The sequence below is a fragment of the Nuphar pumila genome, chromosome 4, assembly GCF_984573655.1.
Source record: "Nuphar pumila chromosome 4, dmNupPumi1.hap1.1, whole genome shotgun sequence".
NCBI lineage: Eukaryota > Viridiplantae > Streptophyta > Magnoliopsida > Nymphaeales > Nymphaeaceae > Nuphar > Nuphar pumila.
In genome coordinates this window covers 18,283,283-18,308,773 of record NC_143252.1, presented here as the reverse complement: position 1 = coordinate 18,308,773, position 25,491 = coordinate 18,283,283, and the positions used below count along the sequence as shown (strand labels likewise).

The following is a 25,491-nucleotide window of genomic DNA, read 5'->3' as shown; positions in this document are numbered from 1 at the left end:
GTGTTACACAAACAAGTAAAAAAATTTCATTTGAAAAAGTTAATCATATCAAAACTTTTCATAAGCAAAATTTTCTTTTCCTATGAAAAAATTTCCTGCATCCACGCCCTAAATAAAAGCTTGGCATGGCATTAACAATTTCTAAAGAAAAACCTAGAAAATTGAGTTGGGAGAAAAGAACTAACACATAGATGATATATATATATATATATATATAAGATTATTAGTGAGACCACTTACTATTGTGATAAGACAAAGCTATTCATACTGGTGAACTTTTGAAATATCATGAGAACAAAGTACAAGGAGATTCAATGATATGATGTTCACAAGAGTACCACGGTGAGACTATTTCTATTTTATACATACGTTTGGTTACAGCAAATAACTGACTATGAAATCTCACTTCTTGCATTGCTTCCATGCTCTCTTGTCCCCCTATAATTCAATTGTTCCCCTTGCAACTTCTGAATTTTCAGAGTATGAGTGTGATACAATATTTTATAATATCAAGTACTGTGAAGGATGTTATCCGCCCTCCCCCCCCCTGCAATCAGGTCACATGTGCACAACTTATGATGATTTTATAGTTTAAGATCAGAAATTGAATAATATTCTACCATATTGCGTTACCTGAGTAAGTATCAAGAATAAACTAAGTTTTTATTTGTCAATAGAAACCTTCCAGATACAAAAGCAACATAAACTTTTTGCATTAGAGGGATATAGTTTATCTGTCGGGGTGCTCTAATGGAACTTTTTGAAGAGCTTATCAAAGTGGAAAAGGTGCCTCCTGATACGGTACGTGTGGTAAGTGTAAAGTATTGCAGCCACTGTCACAGAAACAAATGATACGATTATCATCTTCCAAAAATCCTGAAAAGAATGAAACAAGCATGGCTTAATTTATAGAATAAGCATTAACGATACAAAACTGAAACTTGTGCTAATATAAATCTGTTCAATAGTGCATTTGCATTTTTCAAATTGCAACCCTATATAACGTCTTAAAATGACCTTCCACCAGCCCATACTCAGCCTAAGTCATCACCTAACTGTTTTCACATTCAGGTAAAAATTGGCCTGAAAATCATTATTAAGCTACTTCTGTGAAAATGCAAGTATGAAAAATATAAATGGTGGAACATTCTTTTTGGACTAGACACCAATATATCATGTACTAATCAATAATAGTAGACAGGTAATTGTCGGCAGCACGTGAGAAGGCTGCTTGAAGACAAATGCCTGCAATTGTGCTGACAAACAGTCAAAATCCTAAACAACATTCACATAAAATTTATAGCTTGCTGAGTGGCATTGGGAAGGTGGAAGAACAAAAATTAACCCTCAAATAGATCTTCGTGTGTGTGCACGCATAGAGTTATCAGGTGAAGTGAATGGATCGAATATGTTAATCAGGTCCAAGCAAGGTTCAATCCAATGTTTGGTGAAAGATGAAGATAAGAAGTCAGAGCAACATGAGGATAAGAAGAGCGAGTTGAACGATAGCAATGTCACTACAGTTTCCAAAGAGAAGGAAACTGTTGAAAATAAAAATCTTATAAAGAAGTTGCCCACCAAAATTCTCGATAGACTGTCTCTTTGTAATCAGTTGAAATCTGGAGACTAAAGAATTGCCAAATTGTTAAGAAGTCTCCATCTCATTGTACAAAAATAATTCTTTAGGAAAACCTTTCTCAAGTTATGTGTTGAGAGAGAGAGGTATCGTGGACGTAGGCTTTGCAGCCGAACCACGTTAAAATTAGTCTTTGTTAGATCTTGTTTTCATGTGTTATGATTTTTTTAGAATTTTTGATAATTTTTTCTAATTTTCTTGATTTTTCTTAATAGTTAGCTTTCTCTTGTGATTGATAATAAACTTGATTTTCATATTTATTCTAGCTATCAATTTGGTAAAAGCAGGTGTTTTCCTTTTGAAACTTTAAATTAAATTGTTGATATCCCTTTTATGGTTATTCATTCAGATGTTTAGGGTCTATCGCCTATTATTTCTCATTTTGGTTATCGTTACTATATCATATTTGTTGATGAATGTACTTGGCACATGTTTATATCCACTTCAGTTGAAATCAGAAGTTCTTTATTGTTTCAAAAAGTTTGTTGCTATGGTTGAAAACATGTTTTCTATAAATATTCATTTTTTTCAAAGTGATCATAGAGGAGAGTTCACTAGCAATCAATTCATGACATTTTTGAGTATAATGGTATTCAACCCTAGTTTTCATGACCAAAGGCCCCGAAGCAAAATGGCCTTACTGAGAGGAAACACTGTCATGTCGTTGAAACCAGTCATACTCTTTATAAACCATTTATCCACCTCTCTGTTAGATCATATTTCCCCTTTTCAGAAACCCGTACCTTGTAAGAGAATAACAAAAAATGGTGGAATAGAGCTTAGGGTTGGGGCTTCAATGGCTTCCTCCTCCTCCTCCTCCTCCTCCTCCTCCTCCTCCTCCTCCTCCTCCTCCTCTCTCTCTCTCTCTCTCTCTCTCTCTCTCTCTCTCTCTCTCTCTTCTTTCTTTTTCCCCTTCTCTTTTTTTTCTTTACATAAAGGTGAGGGAGAGGGGTTCACGTTACCCCTTCTCCATCCCTCTCTCTTGAGAGAGTTTCCAAAAATTCTGGAAACTCCCTTTCTAAGGCTAGTTTCCAATTTTTTTAAAATTTCTCCAAATGTTGACTTTTCCCTTCTTTTATGAATTCTAACTTTCCTAAACTCTTTTAGGTAAGCATAGGGACTCTTTTGGAGAGTCCAACTCAGCCCAACAATCAAATTTCGGAATTGTATTTAATTAAATAATTAATTTTTAATTTTTAATTAATAAAAAATTATTTATAACCTTCCAAAAATAGCCAAACTTACCCTAGAGGATTTATAACTATAATTAACCTCAAAATAAAACTTTAAATTGAATTTTAAGCTAGGAAAGACATTGGACATGGATTTGGATCTGGATCCAAAATCCCAACCCATACCCATAATGAAAATGGATCCAGATTTGGACCCAAACCAGATTTAAGTAGGACCAAATTAGGACCCAAATCAATAAAAATTCAAATCATAGGCCTTGGATTCAATCTGATCCAATCCCGGATCCGTTTCGACAAACCGCTACTTTTTCAGAAAAAACGTGATTTTCAAACCAAACGTAGCCTGAATCGAGGAAAATAAAGTACCGTTGCGCTCAGAATTCCGAGACACATCCAAAGATATATTACACGACTACAAATTCCGAATTTCACCCAAAAATAACCCGAACTTCGCTTGAATTTAAAGGTCGAAAATACAACTCTTTATCACGTTTCGTTTGGCTCGCCTTGACCTTGTTGATGAGACCTGGGTCAAGCCCAGACTCAAAGATTTCAGTCTAAAAATCGAGCCCCAAATGATTTTTTTCCTGGATTTAGACAAATTTTTTAAAATATCATAAAATGATTAAGTACCAAAATACACGATATTACATGTTGTGCCCGTTTTGAGTATCCGCATGTTAGGAAAAGTGAAAACTAAAATTGTGTGCATTTAATAGGGATATGCATACAACAGAAACTCTGATAATAGCTTAATAAGTTATTCATGCATCTTTATTGTTCCACATTAGTTCATGTATTCATACTTATTTTGTCTCGTATGATATTTGTTAGTGCATGATACTTATTTTATATGCTTGAATGGTAAGTTGATTATGGAAATTGTTGTTGTTATATTTCTCTGAAATTATACATGAACTTTGGTTTATACTCGTTCCTTTCTTTTTGGATTTTTTAGAGGAATTTGTACAAAGAACTTTGGTTCTTACCCCACAACAACAACAACTACGCCTTCATCCCAAAACAATTGGGGTCGGCGATATGAACCAAAAAAGAAAATCATTCTGGGTCCTCCACATGAATCCTTCTCCTCCGATCATTTCTATCCAATGCCATGTCCTCGGTGAGGTTCAAAGTATTCATATCCTCATATTTCAGAACCCAGAACTTTGGTTCTTACCCCATATTTCAAAAATGTTTTTCAGGACTAGGAGCTCAGTGATGGGGTGACTTGCTATATAAAGCCTACGAGTTTTGCATGATATGTTCTGGGTTCTTGATAGAGTGGCTCTGTGTTACAAACTATTTTATTATTTTTATTTATATGACATTCATTCTGTAGATTAATAAAGTTGATAACTCTGTCGATTTAATGCACTATCTCTTATGGTTTGGTATATGTTAAATCTGTGAGACCCTGAATCCTTGGGCTTTATTTTCACAATTGTTTTAAATAAAAAAAGATTTTTTTTTACTTTTTACGAGGCTAAGTTGAGGTCGTTACATGGGAAATTTAGGGCATTGATGGCTCGTATACCCCAACTGGGATGACACAGTTATATGTTTCTTCCCATTCAGTAAAAGCTCTATATATATACAAGCTTGCACCTGTGAAGGCGAATGCCACTTTAGGTATGTGTGTATGAATACATTATTTTATCTTTCGGTATTGCTCTAGCACTTTTAGCCTTCGCAAGCACTTTGCCTGTACAGGCGAATCCCAATTATCCCATTCGACATGCATACAACCAAAATATCACAAGTTTTATGCTTTTCAACATAGATAACATGCCATACACCACACAATAGTTAAATTGAATTACAAAAGTTCCTCGAACCTTGGCTCCATTTTGAACCATACTTTTCTCATGTGTGCTCATAGATAATGGCTCTTACATAGTTACGTATATGCATGACCCGTAGGGTTTCGCAAACCCTAACAATATGATTGAACTATTCATTTATTGCATGTAAATCATGATTTTCACATAAATGATTGCATGTCAACACAGAATAGTACATGCAAAGCTTAATCTTACGTAAACTATTGCATGCGAGCACAGAATGATACATGTGAACCATAATTTTACGTAAACCAATGCATGTGAGCATGAAACAATACATGTAAAGCATAATTGTACATAAACTAATGCATGCAAGTATGAAACAATACATGTGAACCATAAATTTACGTAAACCAATGCATGTGAGCATTTACATGCGAACAGAGACTAATACATGCAAACATATTTTTTCGTAATATCACATATGCAAGAATATTTTATTTTAAGATAAATATTTATTTCCTTGTAAACTATTCATAAAATATTCATTTCCTTGAAAAGTATTAATTTCCCTCGTAACATATTTATTTCCTTGAAAATATCCATTTCCCTCATAAAATATTTGTAAAAGATTCATTTTCCCATAAAATGCTCATATTGGTGCATTAATCAAATAAAACAGCCGATAAAGTAAAGTTAAATATTATAATTCTATGAGCATTTGGCAGGAAGAGACCCTACATTGGAATGCATATGAATACCTGAGGAGAAATGAAAAATCCCCAGAATACCGAGAGGGACTTTCCTCCGAAGTCCATGATGAGAAAGTGCTTGTTGTCGACCCGAATACGGCGAAGACTAGTGGGCACCTCGGGTCTCATGTTGGGGCTCGGGTCTATAAACCGAGATGGCACGGAGTAGGCGGTTTGGCATTGCTCAGAAAAGAGTTGTTGGAGATGGCGCCAGCAAAGAAATAGGTGGCAAGGAGGGTGGCTGGCCAGTTACATGCGGGGTGTCGGCAGGGAGGTGCGAAGTCGGGTGGGGCACCAGACTGAGCAGTGAGGAGCTGGACGCAAAGTGGAAGTGATCGGGTGGTGTAAAAGTGGTAGTGATGGTGGTGGTGCAGCACCGTTAAATGGCGCAAGCACAAGGGAGTAGTGGCTTGGTGGCAGCCAAGGTGGCTAAGTGCTGATGGCCATGACAAGAAAGTGGGTTCAGGTGCACAATGGACAGAGTTTATGCATAACCCACCTGCCAACTTTTTGACATTCAGCTGCAAAGGTGGCTGCAGCAGTGGAAACTTGAAATTGGCCGCACATTCGTTCAAGTCCTTCAGGCAAAACAGTTGCAGAAGATGGCAGTGAAGAAGAACAGGTTGATGATGACAACAACAGCAATTACAACGGTCATAGTGGTGGTTAAAATAAATAAATAAATAAATAAATAAATAAAAGAAAGATGGTAACGAAGAAGAAGAAGGATGATGACGTTGGCCAATGGCAATGAAAGAGATGACAATGTTAAACTTAACAATGATGATGGCAACGACAGTGTTAAACTTTACAACGATGATGGCAACAATGACAATGATAACGATGAAAATGGAAACAATGATGACAACGAAAAACATAAGATGTATTGAGCTTTGATTAACACGTGCTGGTGACACCTTGTCACCACCCTTCTGTAATCTTATTTTATATTGAAGGAATGGGTTTTTATCCTCTTAAAAAAACAATGAGAATCACAATATTATGTCAACATAAGCAAATAATGGTTTTGCCAATGAAGACAATAACGTTAGATGTCGAAGCAGATGATGATCATGAGGAAATCATAAACAGAGGACAATGAAGCGTGTAGCTCTGCAGAATATGGGCAGATCAAAGCACCTTTTTTTTTATAAAAGAACCAACTACAGAATAAAGGCACCATGCTGAACTGAACAACTATGAGATAAATGAAAAACTCATTAGGGCCACAACATGGATGCCCACCGAAGGTTTCTGCCAAAGAAATTAAGAGCATGAAAAATTAGTAAACACAATAAAACCCTTGAGATATACAATTACAAGATCTAACCGTCATGCAGTAAGGAATTATAAAGAACTGTCAACAAATCTACAAAGAAATGAACCTGATAAATTCAGGAAGATTAACACACATTTGTATTAGGATATAAATTGTCCAAAGGAGGTAACTCACGAGAGGGGAGAGAGAAGAGCATTAAATGAGAGAGAGAGGAGTGGGACGTGAGACGAGAACAAGAGAGTAAAGAGAGCAAATGGGAGATGAGAGAAAGGCTCATAGAGGTGAGGGCTATTTATAGTGAGAAAAAAGAGCCAAAAGGAATGCCACGTGGATGTTCGTGGGATTACACTTGTTAAAAGCCAGGTAAAAACCATGGGAGTTAATGGTTTTAATTTTTGTTTTTAAGGAAACCATGGGTGATACGCGGCTTGCCTTTTGATGGGACTTTGGGTTGGATCTTGGACTGAACAATCCAGATCTGGTTCATATCAAGCCCAACCAGATCGGGTCTGTTTTCAAGGGTGATTCCAATTTAGTTGAGGGGGATCTGCTTCTTTCTAACTAGATCCCAGCCTATTTATTATATTTCCATCTAACTACTATAAAGCCAACATTATTTATAAAATGATATTATATATATATATATATATATATATATATATATATATATATATATATATATAAAACATAACTGTGTATATATGGTTGACTTAAATTTGGTCAACAAGGGCTTTGACGACTATGACTCTAAGATCGCAACGAAGCCCGAAATCTATTGAAAATTACCATTATGTCCTTAGAACTTGCCAAGCATGTTTCAAATGAATTTGAACTCCAATTTTGATGAAATCAAAACCATTCTTCTTAGAATTTTGATACGAATGCAATCATTTGTTCAAAAACCATAAAATGGACTTTTAAAATTATAATTTTTCCCTTGATGTTGTCGGCCATGCTCAGGACTCGTACGAACTCAGATTTCGATGAAATCACTTATGTTTTCTTCGAACTTCCAATGTGAAGGCTACCGTATTCTCAAATAACATAAATTAGATCTTTAACTATATTCATAAATTATTGGTTTGCCATTACTTTAACTTGGGTTCGATCCAAACTCAATTTTTTTTCTTTTAGATGGGGTCCACTTACTGGATCGATATCTAGATCCCTAGATAAATAATTTAGGAGTTTTTTCGATAATCAAATTTCCCCTTTTATAAATATTATTAATTATTTGAGATTCAATGATCAAATAACTTTAATAGATGTCGAAATATTACTGATAGACAGCTAATGATAATTAATTACATAAATTATGCCAAAATAGTTTATTTACAATTCCAAAAAAATTGTGGGTATTACAACTAACGAGACCCTATAACTTTTTTCCTTTGATGTAGTTTTCCATGGTGGTAACCCACATCAAGTAGTTGCTTTTGTTAAACATGTAGGAGATAACATAAGAAGTTTTTTTTTGCCCATGATGACAATCACGGTGAGAAAGAAGACTAGAAGATGACCACCACCACCACCACACGAAGATCACGATCAAGATTCCCTTCAAAACACAAGAGCCCTAGGCTCTGATACCATGTAATGAAACAAGATGTGCATCTATGTCACACAGACTCTTCTAACAGGGCACCGCACCCGCACCCAGGCGGGTGCGACACTTGGACACAACTTCCTTTGTGTTAGGTGAAGTCAACCACACTAAGGTCCATTTCTATCCAAAAGTAGATTCAGTTAACCCTAATCAAGTCTATTTTTATCTATATTATATATATATATATATATATATAAATAAATGCACACACATACACGTAGTGTTAACTTAAAAATGTTAAATTATATATATATATATATATATATATATATATACATATACCCTCCCCGCAACCCCGCAACCAAGTTTTTTTAAAGTGCCGCACCTGCATCCGTACCCGCACTTATGTGACATAGATGTGCACAAACCAGAGTTACCGGAAGCACCTAGGCATGTGAGGAAGCGTGCTTCCCCGAAGCGCATTTCGGAAGCGTGAAACATCGCACTTTCGAAACGAACAGGGAAGCATCCTTTTTTTGGGAAGTGTGCTACCCCCTCGCTTCTCCCGCGCTTCCCGCTCGCTTCCCCCTTTTTTCATTTTATTTTTATTTTTATTTTGTTTTTTCTCTTTTTTTACTTCCCCCTCGCTTCCTATGTCGCTTCCGGTTCGCTTTCAAAACGGTTCGTGATTCGCTTCTAAGTCGTCCCACGCTTCCCACTTCCTAAAATTTTGAAAGTGCCTCGCTTCCCGCTCCCACTTCCTCAACTGACAATCATGGCACAAACACAATGCCAACAAAGGGCTACAAAAGTGTACAAACACAAGAGGGTCTCTAATGGACCAATTACAATCTCATAAAAGAGATAATCATCAAACACAAGTTACAAACAATGCAATGTAATAATATAAATTTACTTAATAATGAAAATGCTTAGAAAAGCATTATTGAATAGAGGAGAAAATCCCTATTTACAACCAAACAAAAGGGAGAGTGGGAGAAGCCCAACTAGCTGTTGGGCTAGCCCCAAACAGTCATATTTGTAGAACAATCCCTATTACAATGTAAAATTACTGAAATACCCTTAATGGGTATTTCAGTTTACATGGACAGAAATAACTATGTATATATATAACTATATATATATATATATACACACACGATCCATACAACATATTTTAATAAGACTGGCATAGCCTCATGTTTTTACATTAAATAGGAAGTGTGAAGGAATAAGATTCATAGATCCAAACATGCTAAAATGCAACCAGGCATGATGGTGGTGATAATGACAATGACAACACAAGCGCACAGAGAGAGATTATATATATTCACCATTATAAGAAAATAAATACATGAGGAGCAGTGTTGATTGCTACTTTATGTATGTCAATGGAGGAAAACATGAACTAAAATACCTGTGATTTATAAATAATTACTCCCATGATATATTGCATTAAATCCATAAAAGACTGAAGTGAATTTTGGACACCTCCAACAACACAACGGTCAGGGTCAGGAACGGATTCCTGTTGAAAGAAAATGTGGTCAAAATAAAAGCTACAATGTTCCATATAAAGAAAACATCTACTGCATATAAGAATAGAATTTTAGTTTCTAAAATCTATGGACTTGGCAGAGTCAACAGCATATGACAGAGATAATAATTTTGCAGACTAATTGAAGATCAGACTTGAACATGAATTCCTGGATAAAATTATCTCAACTTTATAGGTCACAAATTACTTTAATGAGTTTTTTTTAATTTATGAATGATTTTTAGTTTCTTAAGATCATTTTAAATGGTTGTTGCAAGGAGTAGATCATGAGCATCATATGATGGGTTTGAAAGGTTTGTGCAGCTTAGAAAGTCCTTATGCACTGTCTAAAATACATGCCTCCAAGCTTCATCCTCAACTTTATCTCAGTAGATTCAGTGTGAAACGATTAATCTTCACATCCCCAATGAGAAGCAAATTTCTAAGGTGAATTGAAGCTTCATACACACCCAAGTCCTTTTGACATCCTTTACTTGGCCCATCATTTTTTTTTATTGTATCTTCTTTGTACAAGTCATAAGGTGGCATTCCTGTGTTTTTTCAATAAGATTGGCAATCTTGTTATATCCAAATGCCTTTATCATATTATAATTCTGGAATTATCTTAAAACAAAATTTTCAAGAGAACATAGTAGCTTCACATTTAGGCAAGCAAAATCAGCACACTTGAGCATTCACTGATATTTAGCATCTCTCCAAGAGCTCCAGTAGATGAAAAATGTAAAACTCAACCACATCCTTGTCCTAAAGGCCTCATTGAACCACCAGATCCACGCTGAGCACTGGCCACAAGTATGACTGCTGAGACTACTGCTTATCTTCCTTAGTTTAAATATTCAATATTGCCTCATATTTTAGAAGCATGGAACAAAACTCAATGAAAGACGGTCTAGGGATGCACCCTATATACATTGCCATAAACATATTATACTTGTATCCCCAAATCTGCAACTATTTGAGTAGAAATTGTCACGAAATAGCATGAAATCTGAGACACAAGTAATACAAAAGAACAACAATTTTATCAAACATAAATGAAATATAAATGCATTCTCATAATGCATTTGGCTAGATACAATAAACCATACATATCCATGAGGAAAAACAAGATATAAAAAATAAATGTTTTATGAATGAGAAATATTTACACAAATATAAAAGTCAACCTCACTACAATACTCATGCACACACACTATATACATCCATCCTCTCTCACCTACACAACAAAAGGATGAGCAATATATAGAGGGAGACATAACAGCTAGTCAAATTAGCCGTTAGAGCTGGTTCTTAAGACAAACTAGTTGTCAGAGCAAATTCTAACAGCTAGTTTGACTATTCAAACTAGCCATAAAGTAAATCCTAATGGCTAGTTTGACCATTACAAATCCCAACAACTAGTTGGTCATTCAAAAAATGACCAAAAAAAGAAAAACAAAATATAAAAATAAAATAAACCTAATCTAACCTTAAGTATACCATAAGTATACTTACTAATCTAATAGGTATACCTATCCTAAAATACATAAAAGTCACACCTAATATAAAGTCTGCAAATTTTTCAGAATTTTGAAATGAGTGAAAAAAGGATTTTTTGTGAATTATTCTGGCTAAATACCACTTTTTCTGAAAAATTATTGGTTGATTAATTAGAAAATTCATTATCAATAGTATTTCGACATTTATTCGAGTTTTTTAATATTTAATTGGGGGAATTTACAAGATCTTTGCAGAGTATTTGGATCTCCATATGATTCGGGTCAACCCAAATGGATTTGGGAAGAGTTTAGACCCATATTGAGGTTTAGACTGGATCTAAAAGAGATTTGGATCTATTTGAGACCCAAATAGATCTCCTCTAATGTAGAAAGTGTATTGGATCCATTTGGAGATCCAAATGGATCCCACTACGCAAAGTAAGTTTTGGATCCATTTGGGTCTCTCTATGTAAAAAGTATTTTTAATCCATTTGGAGACCCAAATGGATCCCACTACGAAAATAAGATATTGAGTCCACTTGGATACCCAATTGGATCCCACTAACAAAAATATATTTTGGATCTATTTGGAGACCCAATTGGATCCCAATACGTAAATAAGGCTTTCGGATCTATTTGAAATCCAAATGAATCCTATGAAGGAAAATGGATTTGTTTGGATCTAGATCCAAATGGAGACCCAAATAGATCCTACTTAAGAAAACCAGTTTTGAATTCACTTAAGATCCAAATGGATCTCCCTAGTATACTATGAAATTTGTTTGGATCCACCTAAGGCCCATACGGATCTCGCTTGTATGGATAGGATTTGGGTCCACTTGGGACCCAAATGAATCTAATTAAAATAATATATATACATAAATAAATATATATATATAGAACATTAGTAGGGTTGATTTGGATTTGATGAGACTCAAATGGGTCTCACCAAAATCCAAATCGAAGTTCATTGGATTTCCCCCTAAAACCAAAAACGAAATCTCCTTTTTCCCCCTTCTTTATTTTCACTTTGCCCCCCTTAAAACCATTTTTCAAATTCCCCTTCACTCCTTCCACTCCATCACCATCCCTCTCTCACTCCACCAATCATACCACCTTGTTGCTGCCATCTCTGCCACCACCACCCACTGTCATCACCTTGCCACATTACCAGCCACCACTCCCGCTGTCATCGCCTCCATCACCATCGTCTACTACCGTACGTACACAGCCGAACCATTGTTGCTGCACCAACCGCAGCCCCAACCACCATCGTCTGCACCCTTCACAACCAGCCAACATCCCCACTCGTCCGAACCATTTAACAGCTCCCTTCCCTGTTTTTGTGCTGAACCGTCACGGCCACCTTCACCAACAGCAGCACGGCCTGCTGCTCAGCTGCACCCCCTTTTGGTGCCCTCTCTTCTCCCTCTGATTTTCCGGCAGGCTACCCGCCTGCCTCCTCTCTACCAAGAGCTGCTGCTCAGCTGAGCAGCACTCAGCCAAGCAACAAACAGCTGAGCAACTGCTCAACCGAGCCACCCAGCTGACGAGCCCAGCCGGCCCTCAACCTCCTTCCCGCTGCTGTGATTGGAGTAGCGAAGACCACCCTCACCCACTGCCGTGATTCTCCCTTGCAGGGGCGACTCCTCAGCTGAGCAATACTCAGCCGGATCCTCCTCCTCCGCTTTGGTTCCGCCAAGTCGCCGCATCGTCGCCTTCGCCACGAAATTATTCCTTGTATGACCGTATGCATCACGAGGTAGGTTTACGATAACTCACATACATGCATAGTTTTAGGTTATTTGAAATGTTGGATTTCCATATGTGTGAAGTTAAATGAATAAATAAATATATATATATATATATATATATATATATATAGTTTCAGAAAATTGTTCATATTACACACTTTACGAGAAAAAATGTATATTTACGAAACCGCTGGGTTTTACGAGAATATATATATATATATATAGTTTCAAAAATTATTCATGTTGCACGTTTTACGAGAAAAGGCACATTTACAAAACCATTGAATTTTTATGAGCAAAATTATGTATGTGAGCAAAAAGTTTCGAAACTTTCCATACACAAGAATTCCAAATGTGTTTCAAATGAAAATACGTATATGTTCAAGTTTACGAACATATTCTGACGAGTGTATTTCAGAATTCTACAAACAAATATATGTATGTGGTTCATGCTTTTTAATATGCATATTTTTGAATTATTATACAATCATATTTGTCTTAAAGCCTGTGTATGAATGGAAAACCAGATTTTTGATGCATAAATATAATCTCGATTTACGATGCATATTAACATGATATTTATGCTTATGATTGAATGACAAATGCATATTGAATGATGTATGCATGTATTGTAAAGCATGTTATGTAATTGTTATTTTATAATGGCTCGAGCCCGGATAAGTGGCTCCTAACCTTGTACACGGTCAACTGGACTGATATGTGTTAAGTGCCCCAGATGGCCGAAAACCTTATGATGGGTTAATTAAAATCATACGTGCTTGAAAATATGCAAATTATGCATGTATGTTAAGAGAATCAAGAGATAAAGAATGTATTTGTTAATTCTCTTATAGCTTACAATGATAGGGTAAGCAGTACACTAGGCTCCATGGGATATTGTTAAGCACAAAGAGTTGCTTCCCCAGCCACAAAGATAGGGGATAGCTGCCACTAGTGCCGCCAGGTAGTAGTGAGATTGTTTCAGCTGAAAGAAATTCTAATATATCAGGTTGGGGTGGTGGGAGCTCTCTCGACACTGTCATCTCACACCTAGAACTAAAAAAATGAGCAAGGCCAGGGTAATAAGTCACTAACTGATTGAATATACCCTCTGGGTCCTGCCCCTAATTCAGATATTGTTTATGTTGTACCCACAGGGTATTGTGAAAAAGAAACAAAAAGTGTATTATGTATATAGTAAAGAATAACATATATCATCTAAGAAATAAAACATAAATGAAAGAATTGTAAGTTATCCATGCTTTTTGAGAACGCTTTGCTTGCACAAGTAAGTCATGCATGAATTGAATGATCACACATGAGTATGATTACATTTCAGTTAATGAATGCACTGAAAATTTGTTATTTACATGAAAAATAGTGTTATTTCATGTATGTTTGTTTCTATGCAATTATGTTATGTTATTGTATTCCTACTGGAGGCTCGTGGATATTGACGCCCTACAAATTATAGGTACTAAATAGTTGCAGGAGCGTAGCGGGAAGCTATGGCGGCATCGAGAGCCAGTCATCATTCTTTCCCAAGAACTAGAGTTTTGAGTACTTGTTTGTACTAATTTTGTAAAAACCTTATGGTTCATTTTGGAATGAAAATACTCTTGAGTTTGATTAGAATCATTTATAAGTGCTATTTTGTCTTATTGTTATCGATCGAATCTGTAACCCACCTGAGATTTTCAACTGGAGTAAAAAGGGTTGTCTTTCCACTACCATACAAAAAAAAAGTTTTACGTGTTTTTTCGGGTTTTAAATCTTGGGGTGTTACTGAAAAGAAGTGCTTTCTCTGGTTACAGGTCATGGATCTGAAGATCCAGACCCGTGACACCCACTTCTTCATTAATGGCATTATGTAATATTGATTATTGTAAAAAGGGTATTCTAGTACCCTAATTTTGTTAGTAATCACATGTTAACATAAAGGAATACACAGCAGCTGACCCATACACTGTAGGGTATCGGTTTTTTTTCCCAAACCTCTCTCTCCCTTTCTCTATCTCTCTCTGTTTCGCAGCTCTCTCACGTGGAACGATCTGCAGGTTGCAAATCTAACAGTTACACCTAAAGTATACCATGAATACAACTCAAATTAAATATACAAGAATACACATCAAAAGAAAAAAATACCTAAAGTACACTTAAGTGTACTTGAAGTATATACAAGACAATTACAACATAAGGAAATGCTACATATATCTTAACACCCCCTTCAAACCTGCGATGGATCACCAAAGGTTTGCCAAAACAAGATTAAAATCAGTCTTCAATTGTCTCCATAAATAATCTCCAAGATGTGAACTTCAAGTTTTAAGACCTCTTTAAAGAAAAAAACTTCAATCATCATTAGAGTTCCAAGCACTCTAATCTTCAAATATCCAGAGAGCTTTGACTCAATCCATGACTTCTATAAGCTCTTGCATTGGAAAAACACCAACTACAACAAAGGGATTATAATACAAATATATATATATATATATATTAAAAAACAAAATAAATAGTTATGATATTAGATATATATACATATGGAGAGAGGATGGTCAAGCATACAAAAATATATGAAATACAATATATAGAAATTACAACAATCATTTTAAAACACAATCATTTAAACAATTCACAAAAAAAAAACTATTTAGAGATTTTAAAAACATTTACAAAAACCATTGAAACAAGAGCTGATAAAAATAATGTAATTCATGAATATCAAAGAAAAAGATATCAGAAAACTTAATCCAAAATATTTCAAAAATAATTAAGAGATATGATGATCTATCAAACGAGAACCATGCAATATTAAGATAACTTTAAAACCATTTCATAAAAACCCAATAAGTCAAATATCCATATTCACAAAATCAACATATTCCCAAAGATGATAGTAACATAATATCAAATTTCTAGAGACCAAAATAATCATATATCAATATAGACTATCAAGAGGCAATCATGCTCAAACATTATTTCAATAACTTAGGTAGACATATCATACGGAGATATAAATCATCAATAATTATAAACAACTAAATCAAATTGTCAATAAGTAACAATTACATATTACAATGCATAATGCATGCTAATAGAAACATAAAAAATAACCATTTCCCATAAGAGGGCGAAAGAGAAGCAGAAAAGATAAAAAAATACATGAAGATATTTTAGAAATCCCACATACAACAATTTTTATCATAAGAAGAGGCAAGACTTTTGTAAATCCCAACAATAGTTTGACGGCCAGAAGCAATCGCCCCATTGACTTCTAACTGAACAACCACAAAATCCAAGTATATCAACACATAAAGAAAGAGATTAAAATAATCATATATCAATATAGACTATCAAGAGGCAATCATGCTCAAACAATATTTCAATAGCTTAGGTAGACATATCATACAAAGATATAAATCATACAATAATATGAATCTTAAAAGCTCCAGATATTTTTTATTACATATCATAATGCATAATTCATGCTAATAGAATCATAAAAAATAACCCAATGAGTGGTTTGTGTTCCCAGCCACGGTTGTAGGGAACTTCTACCACTTTGCCTGGGGATGGTATTGTTTAACTGAGCTGCAGTTATTAATATACCAAGAAAGTGGCATTAATTGATGATGATGTCCTTGTCGTGCCAACATTAGGTGGCTTATTGGGATACTCAAAACGGGCTAAATCCTGAGGTCTAAGGCAGTCTCCAGTGATAGCTTATCACACAATTGTATTTTATTAATTGTGTCTCACACATGTCCCTCGACCGACGTCAAAAATCAACACCCTCACTCGAAACATTAGGAATCACCTAATGTCGGGACGACAAAGGCATTATCATCTATGTCACAGGGATTCGGCCAACTAGGTGCCGCACTCGCACCAACGTGACGCGACGTAGGTGCGCATGCTGGTGCAGCACCCGGAGCAGTTAACCCGCAATGCACCCAGGGTCATATATGTCCAACTTTTGGACTTAAAAAAAATGGCCCTATGAAATGAGTTGAGGAGAGGAGGATTAGGGAATTTTTTTTTTGCCCTAATCCTCCTGACCTCTCTTCCTGACCCCGACGCCGACAATGACTTCGAGCTTCTGATACGTATTTTGTCTCTCTCATTCTCTCCTTTAATCTCTCTCTCCCCTAGTCTCTCAATCTCTTTCTCCAGAACCGGCTTTTGGATCATCAGAATATGACTTGTATACAGGTTTTTCCGGTGATTCAAGAATCAAAATCAATGGCTATGAAGTCTGAAGGTAAGGTATCCGTTTTGTTTCTCATAAAAACATATTTTTTCATCAAAAAATCATGATCCAAGAGTCGATTCTCACTAAATCGAGCATGCTAAACACATCTAATGGTTCAAATCTATCATAAGACACTTCAAAACTATGGGGCAGAATGGGGTAAAACGAGAAATGAGGCCTAATATGTTCAGTTCTTATATATATATATTGGATTGCTTTAAAACTCTTATTTACATGTGTTTAATGTTTAATCCAAACCTGTAGATATGTTTATAATTGCATACTCACTAAGCAACATGCTTTGGACTGAATTAATTTAATAAGAAATAGATAATATTTTAAAAATTATAAATAGAATTTTTTGTTATAATATTGTCATTTGAAAATATCACTAATTTATCGCAATATTTTCAAAATGTGGGTGATATTTGTGACACACACACACCAATTAAAAAAGAAAGCATAGTTGTTGGTGTTTTTCCTAAATCCAAACATGTATGTATTGTAGATGTGTTTATCATGGCTTGTTACTAGAAAATATGCTTTGATATCAAATTAATTCAACCAAAACATTTGATTTTTTATAACAAAGTTTTGCTGCAATATAGATCGTTAATTTTAATTAGATCTCTTTAGAAACCCATTTAAACATAAAACTAAAGATACCTAATTTAATGCATGTTTTCCACTAAATAGACTATAAATAATATATTTGCAATTCAAGTTAAGTGAAAAAATATGTCTGCAGAGTACAAAATCTGCACTTATATATATTTTTTATAATCCTATGCTTAGGAGTGTCCACTTTGCATTAATGTTATTGTTATATATTTTTCTCGTACCTTTCGGTATTTATTTACACGTACTACTACTAAATTTTTTAGAACTTATTGTATATGTTATTGACCTTGCACTCAATATTATCAATCTTGATTGTGTGTATAATTGATTTTAATATAACATGTTTTTTGTTTTGAAGACAAAAATGACGAATAAAGGAAAAGGACTTATGTCATCCTCATCCCCACATGTGAGTTCTGTTGCTAGTGTTGCTGGTAGTTGTAGTGAGAGTGATGATAAGGGGTCACTATGGGTACATGTAGATAAGCTTGCAAAAACTGGAGGAGGTGGTGGAAACAAGAGATTTCAATACAAGCTCTGTGAAAGATTTTGTTGGGTCTTATACAAAAGTTAAGGCTCATTTGTTAAAGATACCAGGACATGACATTTCAGGATGCATAAGAGTTGATGAGGCAATGTGAAGACAATACAAGAAAATATAAGATGAATATGAAAAGAGGAAGACAATGAGTAATTCTTGTGCAATTAGTGTATCATTTTTAAGCCACCAAGAAGATGCTTAAAAAAAGAAAAGTAAATGTAGGAGGTAAAGGAAAAGGAATGATACAAGCAGGGAGGAGATGGATAGAAAAGTAGGGAGGTATTTTTATTCTATTTTACTATCATTTAATGTAGTTAGAAATTCTTATTAGAAGGATTTAGTTACTTCTTTGGCAAATTATAATTTGAGTGGCTATATAACTCCAAGCTCAGAAAAACTACGAACCACAATTCTTGCAGAAGAGAAGACAAATGTTGAGAGATTGCTAGAAATTAAAAAATATTCATTAGAACAAAATAGAGTTTTTATTGTTTCTGATGGGTGGACAGATATTCAAAGTCGTCTACTAATTAATTTCATTGCTTCATCGTTTAGTGGCCCAATATTCTTGAAATCAGTTAATGCATCTGTAAAACCCGAGATTTCTTAATTTAAAATATTTCAAATTTTTTTTATTTGGGCCTAGATCCACATTAAGGATCCAGGACCCATAAAAGGGGGGTATTTAGGATTAATTTATTTTGAAATTTTGATTTAAAGGGTAATAATAGATAAATGAAAATTTTTCTAATTTAAAATTTTAAGTTAATTCGAGGATCCACAGTGGATCCATTTGGATCCACTTGTAGACCCATTTGTTTTGGGGCCGGGTTGCGGGTCCCGGGTTCGGACCCGAGCCCCACCCCAACTCACAACCCTTTTAAAACAGAAAGGGCAACCCGATAAGGGTTGCCCGATAAACCCTAACAGGTTAGGAAAGGGGGGTGTTACGCAAGGCGTAACCGACCTCCCCCTCCCATCTCGGCGAGGAAGGAGGGGGCCTGGGGTCGATAAAAGGGGGGTGAAGAGGGGGTTATGCCCTCTTCACTCGGGCTCTCTCTTCCCCATCGTTCCCTATCTCTCTCTCTCTCTCTCTCTCTCTCTCTCGCTCGGTGTGCGCACGCCGGAGGGCAAAACCACCAGCGTCAGGCAGCGTGGGCTACCGACTGCCATTGAAGGCCGCGGCAAGCAGCATCCACACTCCCTTCTTCACGACAGCAGCCTCCAGCCACCGGAAAACCACCGTAAAAAGGTACGGGGCTCCTATCGAATTTAGGTGAGGGATCGAACATGGGTTCGATCCCATGTATTTCTTTGAGATGAGGGTCCATGGGAACCCTTTTTAGTAATACAGGATCTACCTGTGTTCTCTGTTTTTAGCTGTGTTTTTATTGTTTTCCAATGAGAAAAATACGTGTTGGGTCATTTTGGGTTTTGAGGGTTTTGGCCGATGGATCAATCAAACTCGGTTCGATTGGCCGATCAGGCCTCAGCCATGATAGCAGACCCAGCCGAGTGATCGGCTGGGCATGAAAAAAAATATATGCTGCGCATTGGGGGGGGGGGTGACCTGCCCAGTCGACCCAAGTCGGCTGGGTGTTGTGCACCTTTTGAATCGGGCCATAGTAGGCCCAGCTGACCTAGTCAGCTGGAAGCTGGCCTGTAACTCGATTGAAAAAAAAAGAAAGGGGAAAGTTCTGCTCGGCATGCATAGGTAATCCAACTTGGTAGGATTTAATGTGATTTTCGGGTGTATTGTGTTTGCAAAGTCTGCACTATGCTGTGTTCCACCCCAAATCAAGTAGTTTCGAAATTCATGTGTATAAATATAAATAGCTATACCCTTGTTATGCCTATGGTAGTGTTGGATTTGGTGTGAAATATATTTGTTTCAAATACTTGCATATGAATGATCAATGCATATTAATATTAAGTGGGCAACACAGGTATGACCTACTGTTTCGGACATGTTCTAAAAGTTTGCTATGTTCCCTGCTTGTAAATAATAACTACAATACCTAGGTTAATGCAATGTTAATAAGTACATGCTGATAACTTTATTTGTTATTATCTATATAGTCGTGTTTTGAATATTTGGTTACACATGCCAGCATGCTTGTATTCTTTATATCTTCCTAAATACCTAGACTCGTTCTGAAAGTGGTTATGAAATGTTGACCATATCTAAAATATTTTACCTGCTAAACTGCATATGTGTGGGTTGTTTCAGCATTGAACAGAAAATGATATTCTTGTCATGTAATTGCATAGATGTGGGTTTCTTCGGTGCCAAAAAGAAAATAAAACTTCTGTTATAAAACTGTGTGTGTGCGTGGGATGTACTAACACTGAAATCGTGAGAGAAACATCTTGAATGCGTGTTGATACACGTGCATTAAGCTAACCATGTTTGTCATGGTTGGTGTTGTCCATAATACTAATTTCATACAGGTGAAATAGATGAAAATATTGCTTATGCCTGAGATTTTTTCAGTTCTGTTCCTGCAGCATATGTATATAGTTGAGTTGGTTGACATGCGTATGATTGTGTTAGGAGTGCATGAGTGCACATGCATTTGGCACATGTTAGCATGCTTTATAGTTGTAACATGTGAGGTATTTGATGTCTATTAATAGGGCATGGCAAGTTGTTTTGATATAGATGCATACCTGATGTAAAGGCGTGCAGCCCTGACATATAAATTTCTAGATCCGGTTTATGTGCTTGTGTGTGGATGATAACTCATGCTACGAATGGAAGATTTCATGTATCTACCTGATGAGACATGTTTAATTTCCATGCATAATTACTCTTATATACTTATGAAACTATGGATGAATGCATATATATTAAGTGATTGCATGAAAACACTTACACATAAATGGTCACACATGCCTATGACTGTGGAAGCTTGAATGAAGGTGCATTTGTAATTATGTTGGTATTATTGCATACATTGCAAGTTATGATTTTTTTTGCATACGATGCATCGATGGCCTAAATAGACCATCATTGGCCTGGAGAGTCGTGGGTTTGGTTTTCTCTTACTTATGTTTTTAAATATATCACTTAAACCACATAAGATGGTTTGACACTTTACTACACTGTTCTAATGGTTTATACGGGCTGGAGTCCCGAATGGGTTCCTGCAAGGGAGGATGCGGGGTTTTCACTTTACTTTTGCATATGTGTGGCAAACTTAAAGAATGAACTTTAAATAAAAATAATGAATAAGAACAGTGAAATTTACCTTCTGGGATATCTCATCCGGAGTATGAGAATCTTGGATATCCGGTCTTGGGGAGACTGTGAGGATACAAAAACTCCGTGTGCGTTGTTGCCCCTGAACCCGATATTGAGGTTCTTTCTCCTGGCCACGGTTTTAGGGAGAACCCGCCACTTTACCCGGGAGTGGTGTGTTAGTCACAGCTGTGAGTTTATGGTACCAAGGAAGTGGCACTTGTGGGCGTGGGGTGTCCCTTGTGTCCCCGACATTAGATGTGGAGGTCTAATGTTCCGATGGATGGTATTGTTTCCTGATATCGGTCGAGGGCTAAGTTGGAACCCAGTAATAAAATACAAATTGTGTGTTAAGCTACCCTGGGAACCTACTTGACCTCGGGGTTTGTACCCGTTTGGTGTATCCGCGGGCCACGGTAATTAAAAAGAGGAACTTAAAGATGTGTGCATCTAATAGGGCATGCATATAGAAAGATGGAACTTAAATGAAAGATAACAGAAGAAATCATGCATTGCACATAATCATGCATTTTTCTGTTATGCATTAGATCATGCATGGTTGAATCATTCTTGATATCATGACATCATTTGGTGGTAGCATACGCTTTACTTCGTGAAATCATGCTGAAAGGTTGGTTATTTAGTTGTTGATATATGACACTGTTTACTGTTATTGATTGGTGAGTAAATGAAATCATTAGTAGTTATGGAAACTTAGATGTTGAAAATGTTATATTTGTACTCACTCAAATCACTGCTGAAATCTTATCCATGTTCTTTCTCTCATCTGGTTTCTTTAGAAGTAGTTGTGCTCAGAATTTCGGTTCTGACACCCTACTTTGTTGATTTTTCACAGGAGATGGTGAACAGTGAAGTTGGACATGCATCTGGGGATGAATGAGTTATACTTGGACTTGTCAGCTTCAGTAGAGGATATTGTGGCTCTTTCTTTTGTCTTTCAGTTCTTTTAAAATTCTGCAATTGTTACTTTACTTTCAGTTGAAGAAAATCTTGTCTTTGAAATTTTATTACTCATTAATAAAAGAGTTTTAGTTGGTTGATATGGATGATAATTGCAACTTCGTTTGTGGTGGATGGGCTATCCAATGGAAAGTGGAACTGTGAGGACCCCAGATCTCTGGGAAGGTTTCTGCAACTCTTTAGAAAAAAAAAAAAAAAATTCTGCATTTTTAAAAGGGTCTGGATTGGGGTCGTTACAGCATCTATGGAATATAAAAATGATGAGTATTTGAAGGGGTTGTTTATAAAAGTAACAAAAGAAGTAGGTCATCAAAAAGTAGTACAAATCATCACAGACAACGCTCATGTTTGTAAAAGTGCAGCATTGAGTTTGGAGAGTGAGTATCCTCATATTTTTTGGACTCCCTACGTAGCACACAGCTTGAATCTGACCCTCAAGAGCATCTGCAACCCCAAAAAAGAAGAAAATTCACCAGCATATGCTCTATGTTCATGGATTGACGAATTAGAAAAAAATGTCAGAAGCATTAGAAATTTTGTTGTCAACAACCATCATACTAATATTATATTTAATTGGCATTCTGACCTGAAATTGGTGAAGGTCGCTGAAACACGTTTTGCATCAAGAGGATTAAGGAAGTAAAGAATGCTTTGGTTATCATGGTGACTGATGAAAATTGGACATTTTATCGTGTTGATGATGATGTCAAGGCTCAAGAAATTAATAAATTCATTGTTGATGATGAGTTTTGGGACAAAGTTGTATATTTCCTTCAATTTACGCAACCTATTTAGGAAATGTTGAGAGAAGTTAATAAGGATGAGCTCATGCTTCACAAAGTTTATGAAATATGGGATAATATAATTGAAAAATACTAGTTTTCAAGCATGAAGGAAAAAATCCTGCATTGGATGATTCAAAATTGTTTTAACCATATTCATTCAATTTTAGTCAGAAGATAGGATAAGAGCAACACTCATTTGCATTGCATGACACATTCTCTTAATCCAAAATATTATGCAAAAAAGTAGCAGGAAGGTGGTATTGGCCGTGCCCCTCTAAATTTAGACCTAAAGCTATCAAGGCATAAAAATATGTGTATAACAAGACTTTATCCAGAATCACATATTCTAAATCAAATCACACAAGAGTTTAAAAATTTTGCATCTTCGAGATTACATGGACATGCATTACTAGCGAGAGAGGAGGAGAATATAGATCATATCACATGGTGGTCAACATTTGGATCAGAAACACCTCTTCTCCAACATCTCACATTGAGATTGTTATCTCAGCATGCTAGTTCATCCTGTTGTGAAAGAAATTGAAGCACATATTCTCAAATCCACAACATAAAAAGAAACAAACTCACCAGCAAGCATGCAAAGAATTTAGTATATGTCCATTCTAATCTTCGACTACTTTCACGAACCAATGATGAATACAGGTAGTAATTATTCTCTTAGTTATTTGACTATTTCTTAGTTTTTTCATTTAAATATACTTGTATTTAACATTTTCAAATTGGGTTTGTAATGCAGATAAAGATCATCCAAATTTTGGAATGTAAACCCAGAAGAGTGTGACTTAGAGGGAGAGCATGATTTCAACATTACAAATATGGATTTATCTAAGCTCAGTCTTCCTTCTTATGATGCATTTGATGATGAAGTAGAAAATTATTATGATCCATTACCTCATCGTCATATACATTGTATAGGATATACTTTTGGTATGTAATTATGCATTGTTTGCTTCTTTTGTTAGTATACTGTAAAATTTACTTATTTTTTGCTTTACTTATTTGATTGTTTCTATAATATATTTAGGTTGATTTAATTGTAGTGTTAGTTTTTATGATGTAGAATAGAATTGTAGATTGTTAATTTGATTTATTGCATGCATGATGATGAATTGATTTGATGATATTATGATAATTGTTTTTTATTTCATTAGTATTACTGTTGTTAACTGTTAAAACTTAAAAATTATAATATATATATATATATATAATTTTTTATATTTTTGTCACACCCCCGTACCCAAGTTTTTTTAAAGTGTCGCATCGCCGCACCCGCACTCATACCCATGTGACAAATCATCACCCATTGATGTCACTTTCTTGGTATACCAATAACTACAGCTAAGTCAAACAACAACACCCCCAAGCAAAGTGGTGAAAGTTCCCTACAACCGTGGTTGAGAACACGAACCACTCATTAGGTTCTTGGAGAAAACAATGCACACGGCATTCAGAATCCTCACGACCGCGCATGACCGCCATCAAAGAATCCCACCATTTTAGAAGGCCACCAAGGAAGAACAAATTATTATATTGTTTGGTGTCTTATACAATTCTTAATTAATTAAGGGTATTTAACACGAACAATTATACAAATCAACATGCATTAACTAATTTGGGCCTTTGCCTTGTCGGTGTCAACATTGTAATGCATATGCTACAATTATCTCATAAGCATAATGAAATGGTATTGCAATGCATTCAAAACTTATCATTTTAAGAACACAAGCATCTGCCCTCCAAAGGCCCATTAGTGGTTTATTCATAACCACTAAACAGTTTAACATATTTAAATGACATTGCAAAAATTTAGTGAACAACCATTACACATGAGTAGAGGAATACCAACTCGTATTCACGGTAAATTCACTTGATGCATAGCACCGATGCATATTCATGACTAAAATTGCATACACATTGTAAAAAAAAATAGATTTATAATGTCATCCATAAATCCAATTAATAACTTGACTAAAACCAATATTTTTATAATCAACTAAAATCAGCTTTGTTCTTCAATGAAAATCATATTTAACCAAAACAAATCAGACTTAACAATTTCAAATGAAATT

General features: G+C 35.6%; 1 protein-coding gene across 1 annotated transcript in view; it reads right to left on the bottom strand.

The window, feature by feature from the left end:
• Positions 1–242: 242 nt before the first annotated feature.
• IREG2 (iron regulated 2) overlaps positions 243–25,491 on the bottom strand; it is a 107,900-nt gene continuing 82,651 nt past the window's right edge. Inside the window, exons 7-8 of the mRNA XM_090002625.1 lie at positions 9,608–9,718; positions 243–876 (exon numbers count right to left, since the gene is read on the bottom strand). Of these exons, the coding sequence (XP_089858751.1) occupies positions 748–876; positions 9,608–9,718 (240 nt within the window). The 3' untranslated portion in view covers positions 243–747. The remainder of the gene's footprint in view (positions 877–9,607; positions 9,719–25,491) is intronic.